Source organism: Theobroma umbraticum, unplaced genomic scaffold, assembly GCF_002168275.2.
Source record: "Theobroma umbraticum cultivar Fairchild unplaced genomic scaffold, ASM216827v3 scaffold_12.1, whole genome shotgun sequence".
NCBI lineage: Eukaryota > Viridiplantae > Streptophyta > Magnoliopsida > Malvales > Malvaceae > Theobroma > Theobroma umbraticum.
Genome location: NW_018397269.1, coordinates 1,261,668 through 1,276,021, shown reverse-complemented (window position 1 = coordinate 1,276,021; position 14,354 = coordinate 1,261,668). Strand labels below are relative to the sequence as shown.

Below are 14,354 nucleotides of genomic sequence, written 5' to 3'. Positions count from 1 at the left end.
TTTATACCTTGGTTTTATTTTTTTTCTCAGCTTTCTCAGACTCATTCCAATTGAATCAGTCTCAAACTCTACCTACATGTTAATTGAGTTTTTTTAACTCTCCTGATTTAGTGCAACATTCACTTCAACTTAACATTGAATATCCTAATTTGGTAAAACGTTCACCTCATTCTCAGCCTATAAATACAACCTTTCTACCTCAGTCATAACACACACCAACAGTTCTTTCATCCCCTCTAAAGCTTCTCTACATATTTTCTTTATTTTTTTTTTACTTTCCCGCTGGGTTCTTTTTTTCTAAAAAAGTTTTTTTGTTGTTGTTGTTAGCTATCCCTTATTAGTTTGTGCAAACTAATAAGGAAAGGTCTATTGAATCTTGGAGAATAATTATTACAGTCCTTTTGCATTGAGTTTTGTTCTCCAATGGGGGAAAATCATTCTTAAGAACAATGAAATCACACCTCATACTTCTTTTTATTTCACTTGCTTTATTATATTTTCATTTGTTTATCAAATTTTACAACACTCTTAAGGATAATGGATTCCAACTCTGATAATGTTGTCACTTGTGTCCTTACTGCCACCACCATCGGCAATGGTTCCACCATGACTTCCACTCGTTTGATCGTTCCTTCTGTGCCTTCGGTCTCATATGCTAAACCATTTCTAGAAATTTTCAAAATTAAGGTTTTTAAAGGTAGAAACTTCAAAAGATGGCAAGAAAGGATTTTGTTTCAATCTTTGATGTTCATGGAGTGGCTTTTACGCTAATTGATTCCAAGCTAGATGATGTTAAAATACTATAACCATGGATGCACGTGAATAAAGTATGTAGGCATATGATCATTAACATGCTTTCTAATGAGCTGTTTGATGCATATAGTCCTTACAAAGAAACAAAGCAAATATAGAAGTCAATGATTTCCAAATGCACTACAAAAAATGCTTGGAAACAAAAGTTCATGATTGGCAACTTCTATCACTAGAAGATGAAGTACGACAGGGACATCAATAGTAAGATCAATGAATACCATAAGTTGATGGATGATGTCAAGGTTGAAAAAAAAAGTGGTGGATGATTTGAAGGCTGAAAAATCAACTTGCACGAAGAGTTTGTTGTTAGGTTACTAATTGAGAAGCTGTTAGAATCTTGGAATGGCTACAAGCAACAACTGAAGCATAAGGAAAAGTAATTGTCACTAGCAGACTTGATTGCACACATCATCATTGAAGACACAACTCAGATGGAGATTAAGGCCTTCAAAGCTAAAGAAGTTACAATGAAAGCCAATCTGGTATAAGACAGAACCTTGCATCTTCAACAAAGGTACACTCATAAACCTGATTATAAACCCAAAACTCTTCATTCCATTTTTTTAAAAAAAGGGTGGTTGTTTTGTTTGTGGAAAGCTCGGGCATCATGCAGCATAATATAGGAAGATAGTAAAAGGAAATGTCAAACCTACAAATCCAAGAGTCAACTTGGTCAAAGTAGATGAATCCGATGATATAATTGCTGTAACCATTTCTCAAGCTAATATGGTGGCCAATGTGAAGGAATGGGTGATAGGCTCTGGTGCTACTAGGCATATTTGTGCAAACAAAAATACCTTTACCTCTTGTACCCCAGTAAGAGAAGGAGAAGAGATAATATATTTTGATGATTTTCGAACTGCTCAAGTTCTTGGCAAAGGGAAAGTCTTGCAAAACCTTAAATCTGAATGATGTTTTACATATTCCCAATATAAAGGCAAACCTAATTTCTGTGACTTTATTAGGCAAGGTCTGGATGAAAGTGTCATTGAAATCTGACGAAATCATAATGATAAAAAATAATGTGTATGTGGGTCAGAGATATTGTAGTCAAGAACTTTTTGTACTTAACTTTGCAAATGTTATGAATGAGTTCTTCTGCTTACATGATTGACTCAATTGATTTATGGCATGGTAGATTAGGACATGTTAGCATTCCCTATATTAAGAAAATGCAATCATTAGTTTTAATTTTTAGTATTAAAAATGGATGTTTTAGTACGTGTGAAATATATGCTGAAACAAAATTAATTAAGAAAACTTGTATTTCAATAAATAGAGAATCTGAATTGTTAAGTTAAATTCATACTGATTTAGGATATTTGAAATAAACTATGACTAGAAATGATAAGCAATATTATGTTACATTTATTGGTGGCCACTCTAGATTTACTAAAGTTTAGTTACTTAGGAATAAAGATGAAGCTTTTGACATGTGTCTTAAGTATAAAGCTCAGGTAAAAATCAACTAAATAATAAAGATAAAATGAGTTAGATTAAATAGAGAGGTTGAATACACACCAATTAATTATATTTGTGAAAAAGAAAGAATAATTTACGAAATTACTTCTCTATATTCCTCTAAATCAAATGGTGTAGCTAAAAGGAAAAATAGAACATTAAAAGAAATAATGAACTCTATGCTTGTTAGTTTTAATGCACATGAAAATTTGTAAGGTGAAACTTTATTATCTGCATGTCATATTCAAAATAGAATTTCTTATAAGAAAACTAATAAGACACCTTATGAATTATGGAAAGATTATTCTCCCAACTTAAAATATTTAAAAGTGTGGGGTGTTCTGCTAAGGTTATGCTTCTTGATTTTAAGAAAAGAAAGATTAGCTCTAAGATGTCTGATTGCATGTTTATTGATTATGCCAAACACAGTGTTGCGTATAGATTTCTTTGTATTAAAAAGTGATGTTCTTAATAATAATACAATTGTTGAATAAAAAATACTGAATTTTTTTAACGTATTTTTTCATTGAGAACTGATACAATTTTTCATGCACCTTTTAGTAAAAATAATTTTAAAATACAAAAAAAAAATAATTTGAGAAGGAGTAAAAGATCAAGGAAAAAATTTCTTTTGGTAATGATTTTTATACTTATTTTGTACATAATAATCCTTTAACTTATACCGATGCAATTTCTTCTAAAGAAAGTTCATTTTGAAAAGAAGCTATATAAAATGAGATTGATTCAATTTTACAAAATCAAACATGGGAATTAGTTGATTTACCACTTGGAGCCAAATCAATTGGTTGCAAAGAAATTTTTAAAAGAAAATTTAATCGTGATAGTTCTATTGATAAATACAAAACTAGATTAATTGTAGAGGGTTTTACTCAAAAATAAAATATTGACTATTTAGATACTTTTACTTCGATAATAAGAATTTCATATATTCATATTTTATTTGCCTTAGTTTTAATTTACAAACTTGTTCATTAAATAGATGTTATAACTACATTTTTAAATAGTTATTTAAAAGAAGAAATTTATATGGCACAACTAAAAGGATATGTTCTTCCTGGTTAAAAAAACAAAGTTTATAAATTGACTAAATCTTTATATGATTTGAAGCAAGGACCAAAATAATGGCATGGAAAATTTGATCAAATTTTTGTCAATAATGGATTTTCTAATGTTGGAGTTGATAAATGTGTGTACACAAAAACTATTAATAGTAAATGTGTGATTATTAGCTTATATGTTGATGATATGCTTATTTTTGGTACATGTAGTGATGTGGTTGATAAAACAAAATGGTTCTTGGCTTCCAAATTTAATATGAAAGATATAGGAGAAGCTAATGTTATTTTAAGTATTAAAATCATAAGATGAGATAATGGCTTAATGTTAACACAACAGCATTATGTTGAAAGGTTATTTAAAAAGTTTCGGTATTTTGATGCCACATTTGCGAGTATTCTTTATGATAATAATATCCAATTGAAAAAAAATAAAAGTGATAGTGCTGCACAATCTGAGTATGCTCAGATTATTAGGAGTATAATGCATTTGATAAATTATGCTCATTCTGATATAACTTATACTATGTTTAGATTGAACAGATATATACAAAGTTCCAATCAAGATCATTGGACTACTTTAAGCAGAGTAATAAAATACTTGAGAGGTACTATAAACTATGGTATATTATATAATGGATTTTTTGTTATATTAGAAAAGTACAATAATATTAATTAAATGTCAGATTCAAATGAGACGAAATCTACAAGTGGTTATGTATTCACCCTTTGTGAAGGAACTAAAACTTGAAAAGATTTGTAAGGTTAAGAGCCTTGTCTAATTTAGATTGAGTTTTGGAAAAGATTTGCAAGGCTTGAGCTTGACTCGGGAGAATATTATATTAATAAAATTATTTAATTTAATTTCAAAATGTATTTATAATATGAAAATATTAGTATAAAAAGATTTTTTTTATATTTTAATAATGAATTCAAATAAATGAACTAGGTAGTCAGTTTCGAATCTTGGACAAGATTTTAGAAGTGTTAATTGAGCTCGACTTGACCTAACACGACCCATAAACACTTTTAATTATTTAAATTTATTAAAAAAACACATCACTTTAAAAGTTATCTATTCCTCCCAATATTTATCTAATTAAAAAATAAAAAAATCGCCATCAAATAGTTATCCCAAAAAAAAAAACAAAAGGGAAAAGTAGATGATCTGAAGCCTTCAATTAACATGTGCTACATCATTTCTTTTTCCCATATTTATCTTTCTTAGATTATTTCATCGCTAAACATTAGTTTTTATTCAATTCGCTTTGTTTTTTTGGCACATGATTTCTAATCATATTCATATTTTATTCAGCATTTTGATTAAAGAAAGACCTGAATAGCTTTTCATTGATTTAATTGCACTCTTTTTTTAATATATACTCTTTTGAAAACTTATGAGTCATTGCACTGTCCTAGGCTATCGATGTACATAAATTTCCTTCTTGACACCAACTGCTTCCCTATCAACTCCTCCTAAGCTGTGAGGCTGACTCTACATGTGAAGTGATACGTACAATCTGATGTTGCTTACTTCAAGGAATAGCATTCTAATGGACAAGCAGCTTTCATAAATGTCTCATGCTGGTGAATATCAGCGATGAGTCACACAAACTTTAATTAATGTAATGTAAGGCCTACAAGTTCCAGCAGCACAATATAACCAATAATTCTCTTTGGGAGCTCGTCTACTACGGGCGAGACACATCATACTATTTGCAAGTAGTTTGGCATCATTTTCACTTACAAGCCTTTCTAAGAACGCCTACAAGAATACTGAACAGGGATTCATCAACTTCATCTTCAGTTGATTACTTAAGCATTTAAATTCCATACCAATATACAAGCATGCAAATTACTGGGGATCAGCAATGAAGGAAAAAAAGTAACGTAATAGATCTACACTCCCTGGGATTGCATTTCTGAAGGATCTACCAGACCTTCTAATACAACAAGTTGATCCAGCAGGGCAAACTTCTCATCTTCAAGCGCCTTTACCTCATCTACAACGTCTTTCAGCTCTTTACCCAGTGCAAAGCTTTCTTCCTCCAGTAGCAAATACTTCCGCCTCAGTGCCCGGTACTCATTTCCAGATGTAGAAGAGTCTGGTAATGAATCTGAATTTGATCTCTCAGGTTGCTGAAATATTGGAGAGATTTCTTTCTTCAAGTTCCTTTTGGACGTCTTTTGCCCTGTTCTTAGTGGTAGAGATCCCAGTACCTGCTGAGCCCCTTTAATATCAGTCCTCTCTAACGGAAAGGAGGGTGCTTTGTTACTTGAGCTTTTCTTTCTCCACAGCTTAGGATTCATTTCTTCCTCTGATGGTGGCATCCTGGGATCTTGCATTTCTCACTGCTGAAAACAGCAGAATTGTTAAAAATAAGAGCATATAGTTTTTATTTATAACTAAGGAGGAACATTTGCGGAAGAGAACTTAAAAGATGCTCATTGATACACAAATGGCTTTGGCATGGATAAATTGAAAACAAATCTAGGCTAGAATCATATATACATATAGAAAACATGGCTTTGGCATGCATAAGAGATGTATCAGATAGACACAGGACATAACATTCACATAGGCAACAACTGGTTAATGTAGTATCAAACGCTGTAATCTCCAAGTTTACTAGAGATAATATCAGTTTATGCTGCATTCTAAGATAATCCTGCTCATCTCTAAATTCCATTTCAATCTGACATAGGGCATAACATGCACATAGGCAACATTTGGTTAATGTAGTATCAAACCCTCTAATCTAAAAGCTTACTAGAGATCATATCAGTTTATCCTGCATTCTATGATAATTCTACTCATCTCTAAACTCCATTTCATCTTTAACCCAGAATGAAAAGCTACCCTATCATGCCGTAAATCCACATGCACAGAATACATGATGCAACTAAAGTTACATTACCCCATCCTCCTAAATGGGCCCACACTTTTGAAGCATAAGTAAGAATCAATAGTGTTGATGGATTCAAACTTATATTTTTGTTCCAAGGGGGCATGTCCACAGTTAGAACTAGAAACTTTCAATTCATAAGTCTCAGGTTCAAATATAGGGTAAACTAGTCGGAGTTGATAGAATCGCAGAAGGAAAAACGCAACCAACTTTCACATATACTACAAATTCTTAAGGAACTATTCCTTGATTCATCCCTATACCCAAATAACACGCAAAAAGCCCAGAAATGTATTACATAAAGAACCTTGCAACACACTAACCATCCCAAAAATACGCCTGCAAATCCCGATTCCAAAACTCCTCCATTGCATGGAATAAAACTTAACCATCCGTTTTTCATTACCCAGCATCTTTTAGAACAAAATAGCCCCCGCTTAATTTCTGATAAATAAAACAACACCACGTTCCTTAAGACCAACAATTTACGAACATTATGCCAAAATTGAGTTGCTAATACAAACAATTAATCTCCTAAGAAAGACCAAGAAAAGTTAATTATTCCCTGAATTCTGAGATACAACGGCATAAAACACTGGAGATAATTTGAAAAACTCAAGAATTTGAATACGGATTTCACCATAAACAAGCAATTAACCAAACATGAGAATTCATCAAACAGAGATAATTGACGAGAGAAGCTTCACCTGGGAATATTGCAGACCAAGTTTGGGTTGACAAGTCGGGACTTTTTCGAGCTAGGTTTTAATTAAATGGAGAGTAATTAGGTATGTTTAAGAATTGAGGATTACCTTTTAATGGGGAAAAAGAAAGGGGAAAGATCTGACTTGGGAAACCGCAAATCCTTGTCCATTCCTGAATCCGTATTCTGCAGCTGTTCTATCTTCCAGAATGGAGGCTATTTTACACAATTGCCCCCTGCCTTTGGCTGTTTGAGACTTGGGAAAAGGAGTTGGTTAGTCTCACTTTTGGATTAAAAAAACGAAAAGGAGCCTTTATTTAAATATTAATTAATTTTTATAAAATATATTTTAATGAGATTTTTACAACCCATGTTAAGGGTTTAAAAAAAGAATAAAGGGAGAGAAAATAAATTTAAACACTGGAATAAAAATAAAAGTGAAATTGAAACTTCAAAAGATTTCTTTTTTCCATCGGAATAAAAATATAATAATTGTTTACTTCATAGCATAGGGTAAAACTCAGACTGGTATTAGTTTAATTTCAAAATTCACAATGCCATAAATTGGGCAGCAAAGGCAAACCAATATATGAAAACATTCTACTAATGCGAGGCCTCTTTCATTTAAATACAAATACCCTATGAGGCCCATTCCAGGCTGGCCCCTGTTACTGCTTCGGTGCTTTCCAATGAAAGAGGACTTGAACAACATCATTCTTAGTTGGGGTACCACCAATCCGGTCAAGGAGGCTGCTGCTTCCATTGCCTTGGCTGCAGTCTCTGTAAATTCCTTCCACTTGCCAAGCAAGTCTATTTTCCACCCTATCAAACCATTTGAAATGCTTAGGGTTTTATCCTACTACTCTAAAATTACTGGTTAGGGTCTTATTTTAGACATGTTCCGGTCAACAGTTATTGTAATAACCTCAACAAGGTGCTCTTGCTTTTAAAATACTGATAGGCAAAAAAAAAAAAAAAACCACATGCTTTAATATGCAGGAACTTATATAAAGCTATAATATAACAATTAGCAACTGTTGTATTGTTTTAATTTGATCTCCTTCACATATGTATGTGTGTGTGTGCATGTATTTATATTTGTTATTGAAGTCACAAGTAAATAATCTTAAAAATTTACAAATTCATATCAAAATTGTTGATTTTATGATTAAAAACCAAAACATTGACGATGTATGAATTATATATTAACATTACATCAAATAAAGCATAATATATATTTTTTAATTTTCATAACATATAAGGGAATGTACTTGGTATTCAGAATTAAAATATGAATGACTTTAGTATTGTGAATAACAATACATCCAAAAACATCTGCTTGTGTCTAAAAAAACTCATCCCATTTCTTTTTATTTTTAAAACTTTAAAAAATAAAAATTTGAATAGCTAATTGTGAATTTTGTTTTCTTAAAGTACCAAATTGAAAATTACAATATAATTCGAATACTAATTATGTAATTAATCCGAAAACCCATACCTGTGTATTGTTCACCACAAATCTGACTTAACTTTGTCAAAACATTTCATTCGCCAGTAGAAGGTTTGACTATAATGCAATTAATACATAAATGTTTTGGACTGTAATAAAGAAATGTTGATCATCAGGTGTGTACACACAGCTCTGCTTTCCTCAGCCACCGTCGAACGCACTTTAAGAAATTCATTAATTATTTATAAATACTATTCTGCGAGGATTAAAGATATGGCCTATCATAAAAAAGAGGATTAGCATAATATTATTTAATCATTGCCATGATTGGATTAAAACCAAGAATGGCATGGAGCGATCATGCTGCCAATTTCCTGATGCCTAATGCTGCTCATAAATGTGTGACCAGTAAAATTTAGGAAAGACTTGATGTCAGAGGACATTTATCAATTTTTTAGCTAGGAATTTGCAAGACAAAAATTAATGAGAGAAAGCCACAACCTGACCACAATTTGACTCTAAGATAATCGAATCAGTATCGAAAGAAAGAGTTATAAGAACAAGGAGAGAGAGGTGAGACGGTAAAAAAATTGAGTAAAATGTAGAGCTCTTTATAAAAAATCACTTTTCCCGTACAATTAAAAGGTATAAAAATATTACTTTTTATCCAGCCAACAAAATTCCATTAAACTTTTTCATATATATTTATATATAAAATAAGTAAAATACTTCAACTCCTCTTAGTTTTAATTGAAATTTTAAATAAATTTATTACTTTTTAAAATATAAATAATATTAATAAAAATAAAAAAATTAAAATATTTTTTTAATAATTTAAAAATTATGATTATATTTTAAAAAGATAGAAAAAAAACACCAGCCAATGTACCCCATCGTGAGATTTTTTTAATTAATTAAAAAATAATAAAATTATATAATAATAATTTTAAAAGTTAAGAAAAATAAAATTATTTTTTTATTTTTATTATGTTAATAAATTGATGAATATATTAACAATTGATTAATGAATGAATTTACGTATTTAATAAAAAATATTTTTTTATAAAAAAGATAGTTATTTTAAAATTTAATAAATTTTTATATAATTTTTATTAAACTTAAAAAATAAAAATATTTTATTCATATAAAAAATATTCAATTTTTTCTAGTTGTATGATAGATAAGATAGATGTGATTATGACCACCATAAGATTTTGACTCGATGATCATGTCCCCTGTACCTTGACGGAAACTGGAAAATAGGTTTGGGTAAAAATTTGAATACGGTTAATTCTGGGCATCTTCCGTCAAATTGCCAGAAAAAAACAAAAAGGGTAAATTTGGAATAAAAATATGTCTGGCTGGCTGTCGTTCACAAGTTCTTAATCCTGATGTGACACCATTTATCCATATAAGTTTGAAAGCGAAGATTAATATTCATAATAATCCGAAACAAAATAACTTACCAAATCAATATTTTCTGAAATTTACCAAATTTAAAAAGGGCCTGAAAAATGAAAAAAATTTTCACAGACCCTTGTAGAGAAATGATTACAGCTCCCAGGGGGGAAGGAATTTAGAAAAATAGAAAGCCAAGAACGCGCCTGTCAGGAAAGATATTTAAAAAGGAAAACCAAGAAAGTTGCAGCTGGACGTAACATGAACAAAGGAGGGAAAGTAAAGTTGTTCTTAAAAAAGCAAAGCATTGAAATTATAAGGCATAAAGGGTCAAATTCTTAGCAACGCGTAGGTAGTAATTAAATCATTCCATTGACAATACTTTATTGGAAAGTTGCAAGCGATTAGAGCAAAAGCCTACTCAAATCATCTCTCTTTCCTGGATGGGTCATTTTATATTATATATATATATATATATATATAAAAGAAGAGAAAAAACGAAATAGTGAGACAGAGACTGGAAAAAACATTGTCAAAAAGATTTTGGTTGATGTTTGCAGCATCTCCCTTCTTCATTGTATTGGGTTTGGCTGTTCAGCCGCTATAGTTTGTGAAAATGAGGGGTCAGGTGGTATGGCTTATTGGGGTCATCATCTTCGATTTGATGGTGGCTATGGCAGATACCCAGACGCTGAAAATATCAGACTTCCAATTTGGGCCATTTGACAGTTCCTACTACAACACCTTCGCAGTTATACAGCCAGCTACAATCAGCAATGGTGCCCTTCAAGTTACCCCTGATTCCATTGGTAATTTCAGTCTCAGCAACAGGTCTGGTAGAATTTTCTTGAATAAAGCTTTCAAGCTCTGGGATGGAGATTCCAAGAATATTGCGACTTCTACTTTGGCTTCGTTTAATACGTCCTTTCTTATCAATGTTTTTCGAGTCAGTAACTCCGTTCCTGGAGAAGGTGTTACTTTCTTGATTGCCCCTGACCCCACCCTTCCTCCTGGTAGTTCTGGTCAATATCTAGGATTGACAAACAAATCCACCGATGGCCTCTCCTCCAACCAACTAGTAGCTATCGAACTCGATACTTTTAAACAAGATTTTGATCCAGATGACAACCATATTGGTCTAAACATCAACAGCGTTCGGTCTAATAAGACTGTGTCTTTGTCCGAATTTGACATCCAAATCGCTCCAAATGGTACCAAGTTTCACGTGGTGTGGATCCAATATGATGGTAAAAACAAGTCGATGCAGGTTTACATGGCAGATCAGGAGGAGCAGACTTCCCCGACACCTTCCAGGCCCTCCAAGCCAGTCCTGAGTGCTGATCTTGATCTCAGCAGTCTAGTCAAACAAAAATCGTATTTGGGGTTTTCAGCATCAACAGGGAGCAATGTTCAGCTTAACTGTGTGCTTAGATGGAACTTGACAATAGAGGTGCTTCCTGATGGGAACGAAGGAAAACATTGGCTCAAGATTGGATTGGCCATTGGAGTTCCATTAGTGGTACTTTTACTGCTTGGAATTGGAGGGTTGACTTGTTATTGGTACAAGAGACGGAGGGCCAGATCTGATCCTAACATATTGGGAGCACTCAAGAGTCTTCCAGGAACTCCCAGGGAATTCCGCTTTAGAGATCTGAAAAAGGCTACCAACAATTTTGATGATAAACATAAGTTGGGTCAGGGCGGATTTGGGGTGGTCTATAGAGGGCTGCTGCAGAAGGAGAGTCTGGAAATTGCTGTGAAGAAGTTTTCCAGGGACATTAAGGGCAAAGATGATTTCTTGGCTGAGCTAACTATCATCAACCGGTTGCGCCACAAGCATCTTGTCCGCTTGCTAGGTAACTATATTTCAACTCTTCTGTCATGCTATCATTAAGATTTAGACATTGACATTTATCTGCTAATTGCCAGATTCACTTTCTTTCTTAGACAAATTAGGCGATCCCATCAATCTTAGAAAAAAGAGTTTACTTACAGATTTGAAACACGTAGTACTTTATAGTAACTCATAATTAGTTTCTAGCCATTGCTTTTCTTCCACCACCCCCACTTTCATGAAATCTTTCCCAGTCTGTTTTACGAAAATACAAGGTATCTAATTTTGTAGTGTATGTCAGTACGTGTCATATTTAACAATGAGAGGAAAGAGAGATAGTTCTTTAAATAAAATGAAAAATCGACCATATCTATATTAAATTGTGAAGTTCATTTTTTATTTACAATAAGAAATTATAATTGAATTTCATATTCCAATTTTAAATGACCTATTTGAGTAAAATACTAAAATGTCTACAGCACTTGATAGTCGATAGCACATAAAGTATATTTTGGGGGGTTACTAAGCGAAATAAGAATTTAGGATGATCAGGTTTGGTTTAGGCAGTAACTCAAAAGACAGCTCTTCTTTACAAACATTGAAAATGTTAGTGTGTTGAAATTATTTTATTGGTCTTGTCCAATGAAACTTCACATGCCAACGTGCAAGAGTTAGGTAGCTGCAGTTCTAAGAATCCGAAGTCGTTTTATATGCATAACAGTTATCTTCAATTGGTGTATAAAGTTTGTTATAGCTGCTTCATCACATGTGCCCTTGCAATTTAAATTTACCAGGATGGTGTCACAAGAATGGTATGTTGCTTTTAGTATACGATTTCATGCCAAATGGGAGCTTAGATACTCATCTATTTTCTGGGCCGGCGAATGCAACACTTAATTGGAATTTGAGGTACCAAATCATATCAGGAGTAGCATCAGCTCTTCACTATCTTCACAATGAATATGACCAAAAAGTAGTGCACCGGGACCTTAAGGCTAGCAATATCATGTTGGATTCTAGCTTCGATGCCCGGTTAGGTGATTTCGGATTGGCTCGGGCCTTGGAAAACGAGAAGACTTCTTATGCAGAGCTGGAAGGAGTGCCCGGCACTATGGGTTACATTGCCCCTGAGTGCTTCCACACTGGCAAGGCCACCAGGGAGTCTGATGTTTATGCCTTTGGGGCAGTGTTGCTAGAAGTGGTTTGTGGGCAGCGTCCGTGGACTAAAATAGCTGAATTCCAACAGTTGGTAGATTGGGTTTGGTGGCTACATAGAGAAAGGAGGATACTTGAGGCTGTGGATGAAAGGCTAGATAATGACTATGTAGATGAAGAGGCTGAGAGATTGTTGTTACTTGGTCTAGCATGTTCACATCCTATTGCTAGTGAAAGGCCTAAAACACAGGCAATCTTTCAGATTATATCGGGGTCCATGGCTGTGCCCCATGTTCCACCCTTCAAGCCTGCTTTTGTTTGGCCATCTATGCCACCACCTACCAGTTTCAGCATCACCGCTAGCAGCATGGCTAACACCGTTGATATCACTCCTAACTCATCGGGATGGACTCCACGATACATTAGCAAAGATGCACAAGTTGAATTCAGTGACAGCAGCTCTCACATGTGACAACTAATAATGGCTTTGATTCAGCATGCTTTTGTTAAAAAGGTGAAAACTACTCTGTTTTTTTTTTTTTTTTCTATTTTCTTTAGCTTTTCTTGTATTAGGAAAGTGAAAAAGTCCATACTTCCTAGATTCACATTATTCAAGTTCTGGTAAAGAGTGGGAAGTCTGATATAATGTTCCATATATTGTTTTCCCTTCCTCTTACTATTTTATACTTCTTTTCTTTTCTTTTTCTTTTTGTTGGTTTATGATTGGGGAGGTATTGCAAATGTACATTCTAGATTATAGATTTATTTATAAATTTTGTTTTATTTCCTATTTTTTAAAAAGTAATAAAGTTGTATATTTGGCAAGAATTTTTTGTTGTACAAACAAGGAAGTCTAAAGAGAAAGGAATTTGAATTTTGAAATTTATTTCCTATTGAAGAAGTGTCAAAACCACCAAGTCAAAAGCATGAGCTGCTGCAAGAAAAATTTACTGTATGTTGCTATTGGAATCAAGAAGGGGAAAGTCTATTGTATGATCAAATGGGAATCACAAGGAGATGATCAGATAACCACAATGAAATAAAGGGAAAATACATTGAACCAAAAATTATAGTTGTGGAAAAATGTCACCAGCTGGCTTTAATTGGTTACAAATATTCCTTAATTTGCAACATACCGAAATTGTTACCATAGCTTTTTCAGGCAACTTCAAAGCGTCCAAGAGGAACCAATTGTCACATTCATGTTTATAATTTTCATTACAGCTTCTTAATCTTTTTTATATAATATTATAATAATTCCTGATTCCTGATGCAAGACTTTGGTCAAAAGTCAAAGAATTACCACAGTGTTCCCACTTTCTCCTCTCCTTTTGGCATCTATGCTTTGTTGGCCAGATTCTCCTTCCGCTTCAGTGCTTGGCAGCACCACAGCTTATGTTGTTGTCTAGCTTGGCCCAAACTTTCAAAGTTTAGATTCCAATTTTCTTCTTCCTTATTAACATAAACATAATATATACAAGTAAAATGTCGTAATTGTCTTTTCTTATTGCAATTTGATGAAATTTATCACTTTCAACGTATGTCAGCCATTAATGGG

At 33.0% G+C, this 14,354-nt stretch overlaps 2 protein-coding genes across 5 annotated transcripts; one reads left to right on the top strand and one right to left on the bottom strand.

The window, feature by feature from the left end:
- Window positions 1-4,910: 4,910 nt before the first annotated feature.
- On the bottom strand, window positions 4,911-7,229 carry LOC110425836 (uncharacterized). Of its 4 annotated transcripts, none has more exons than XM_021440888.1 (2): window positions 6,964-7,229; window positions 4,911-5,705 (listed from the first exon to the last, which is right to left on the bottom strand). In XM_021440888.1, exon 2 carries the CDS (start codon window positions 5,694-5,696, stop codon window positions 5,250-5,252), a length of 447 nt encoding a protein of 148 aa, XP_021296563.1. In that variant the 5' UTR covers window positions 5,697-5,705; window positions 6,964-7,229; the 3' UTR covers window positions 4,911-5,249. The 4 variants fall into 4 exon arrangements, with proteins under 4 accessions (XP_021296563.1, XP_021296564.1, XP_021296565.1 ...); XM_021440889.2 differs by having other exon boundaries at window positions 4,911-5,702; XM_021440890.2 differs by having other exon boundaries at window positions 7,069-7,229.
- A 2,862-nt stretch (window positions 7,230-10,091) lies between these two features.
- On the top strand, window positions 10,092-13,451 carry LOC110425979 (putative L-type lectin-domain containing receptor kinase S.5). Its single transcript, XM_021441067.2, has 2 exons — window positions 10,092-11,663; window positions 12,436-13,451. Exons 1-2 carry the CDS (start codon window positions 10,424-10,426, stop codon window positions 13,266-13,268), a joined length of 2,073 nt encoding a protein of 690 aa, XP_021296742.1. The 5' UTR covers window positions 10,092-10,423; the 3' UTR covers window positions 13,269-13,451.
- Window positions 13,452-14,354: the final 903 nt, after the last annotated feature.

Coding starts and splice junctions, on each gene's coding strand:
- LOC110425979 (XM_021441067.2), top strand. CDS start 10,424: ATGAGGGGTCAGGTGGTATGGCTTATTGGGGTCATCATCTTCGATTTG. Junction 11,664..12,435: donor GCATCTTGTCCGCTTGCTAG/GTAACTATATTT, acceptor TAAATTTACCAG/GATGGTGTCACAAGAATGGT.
- LOC110425836 (XM_021440888.1), bottom strand. CDS start 5,696: ATGCAAGATCCCAGGATGCCACCATCAGAGGAAGAAATGAATCCTAAG.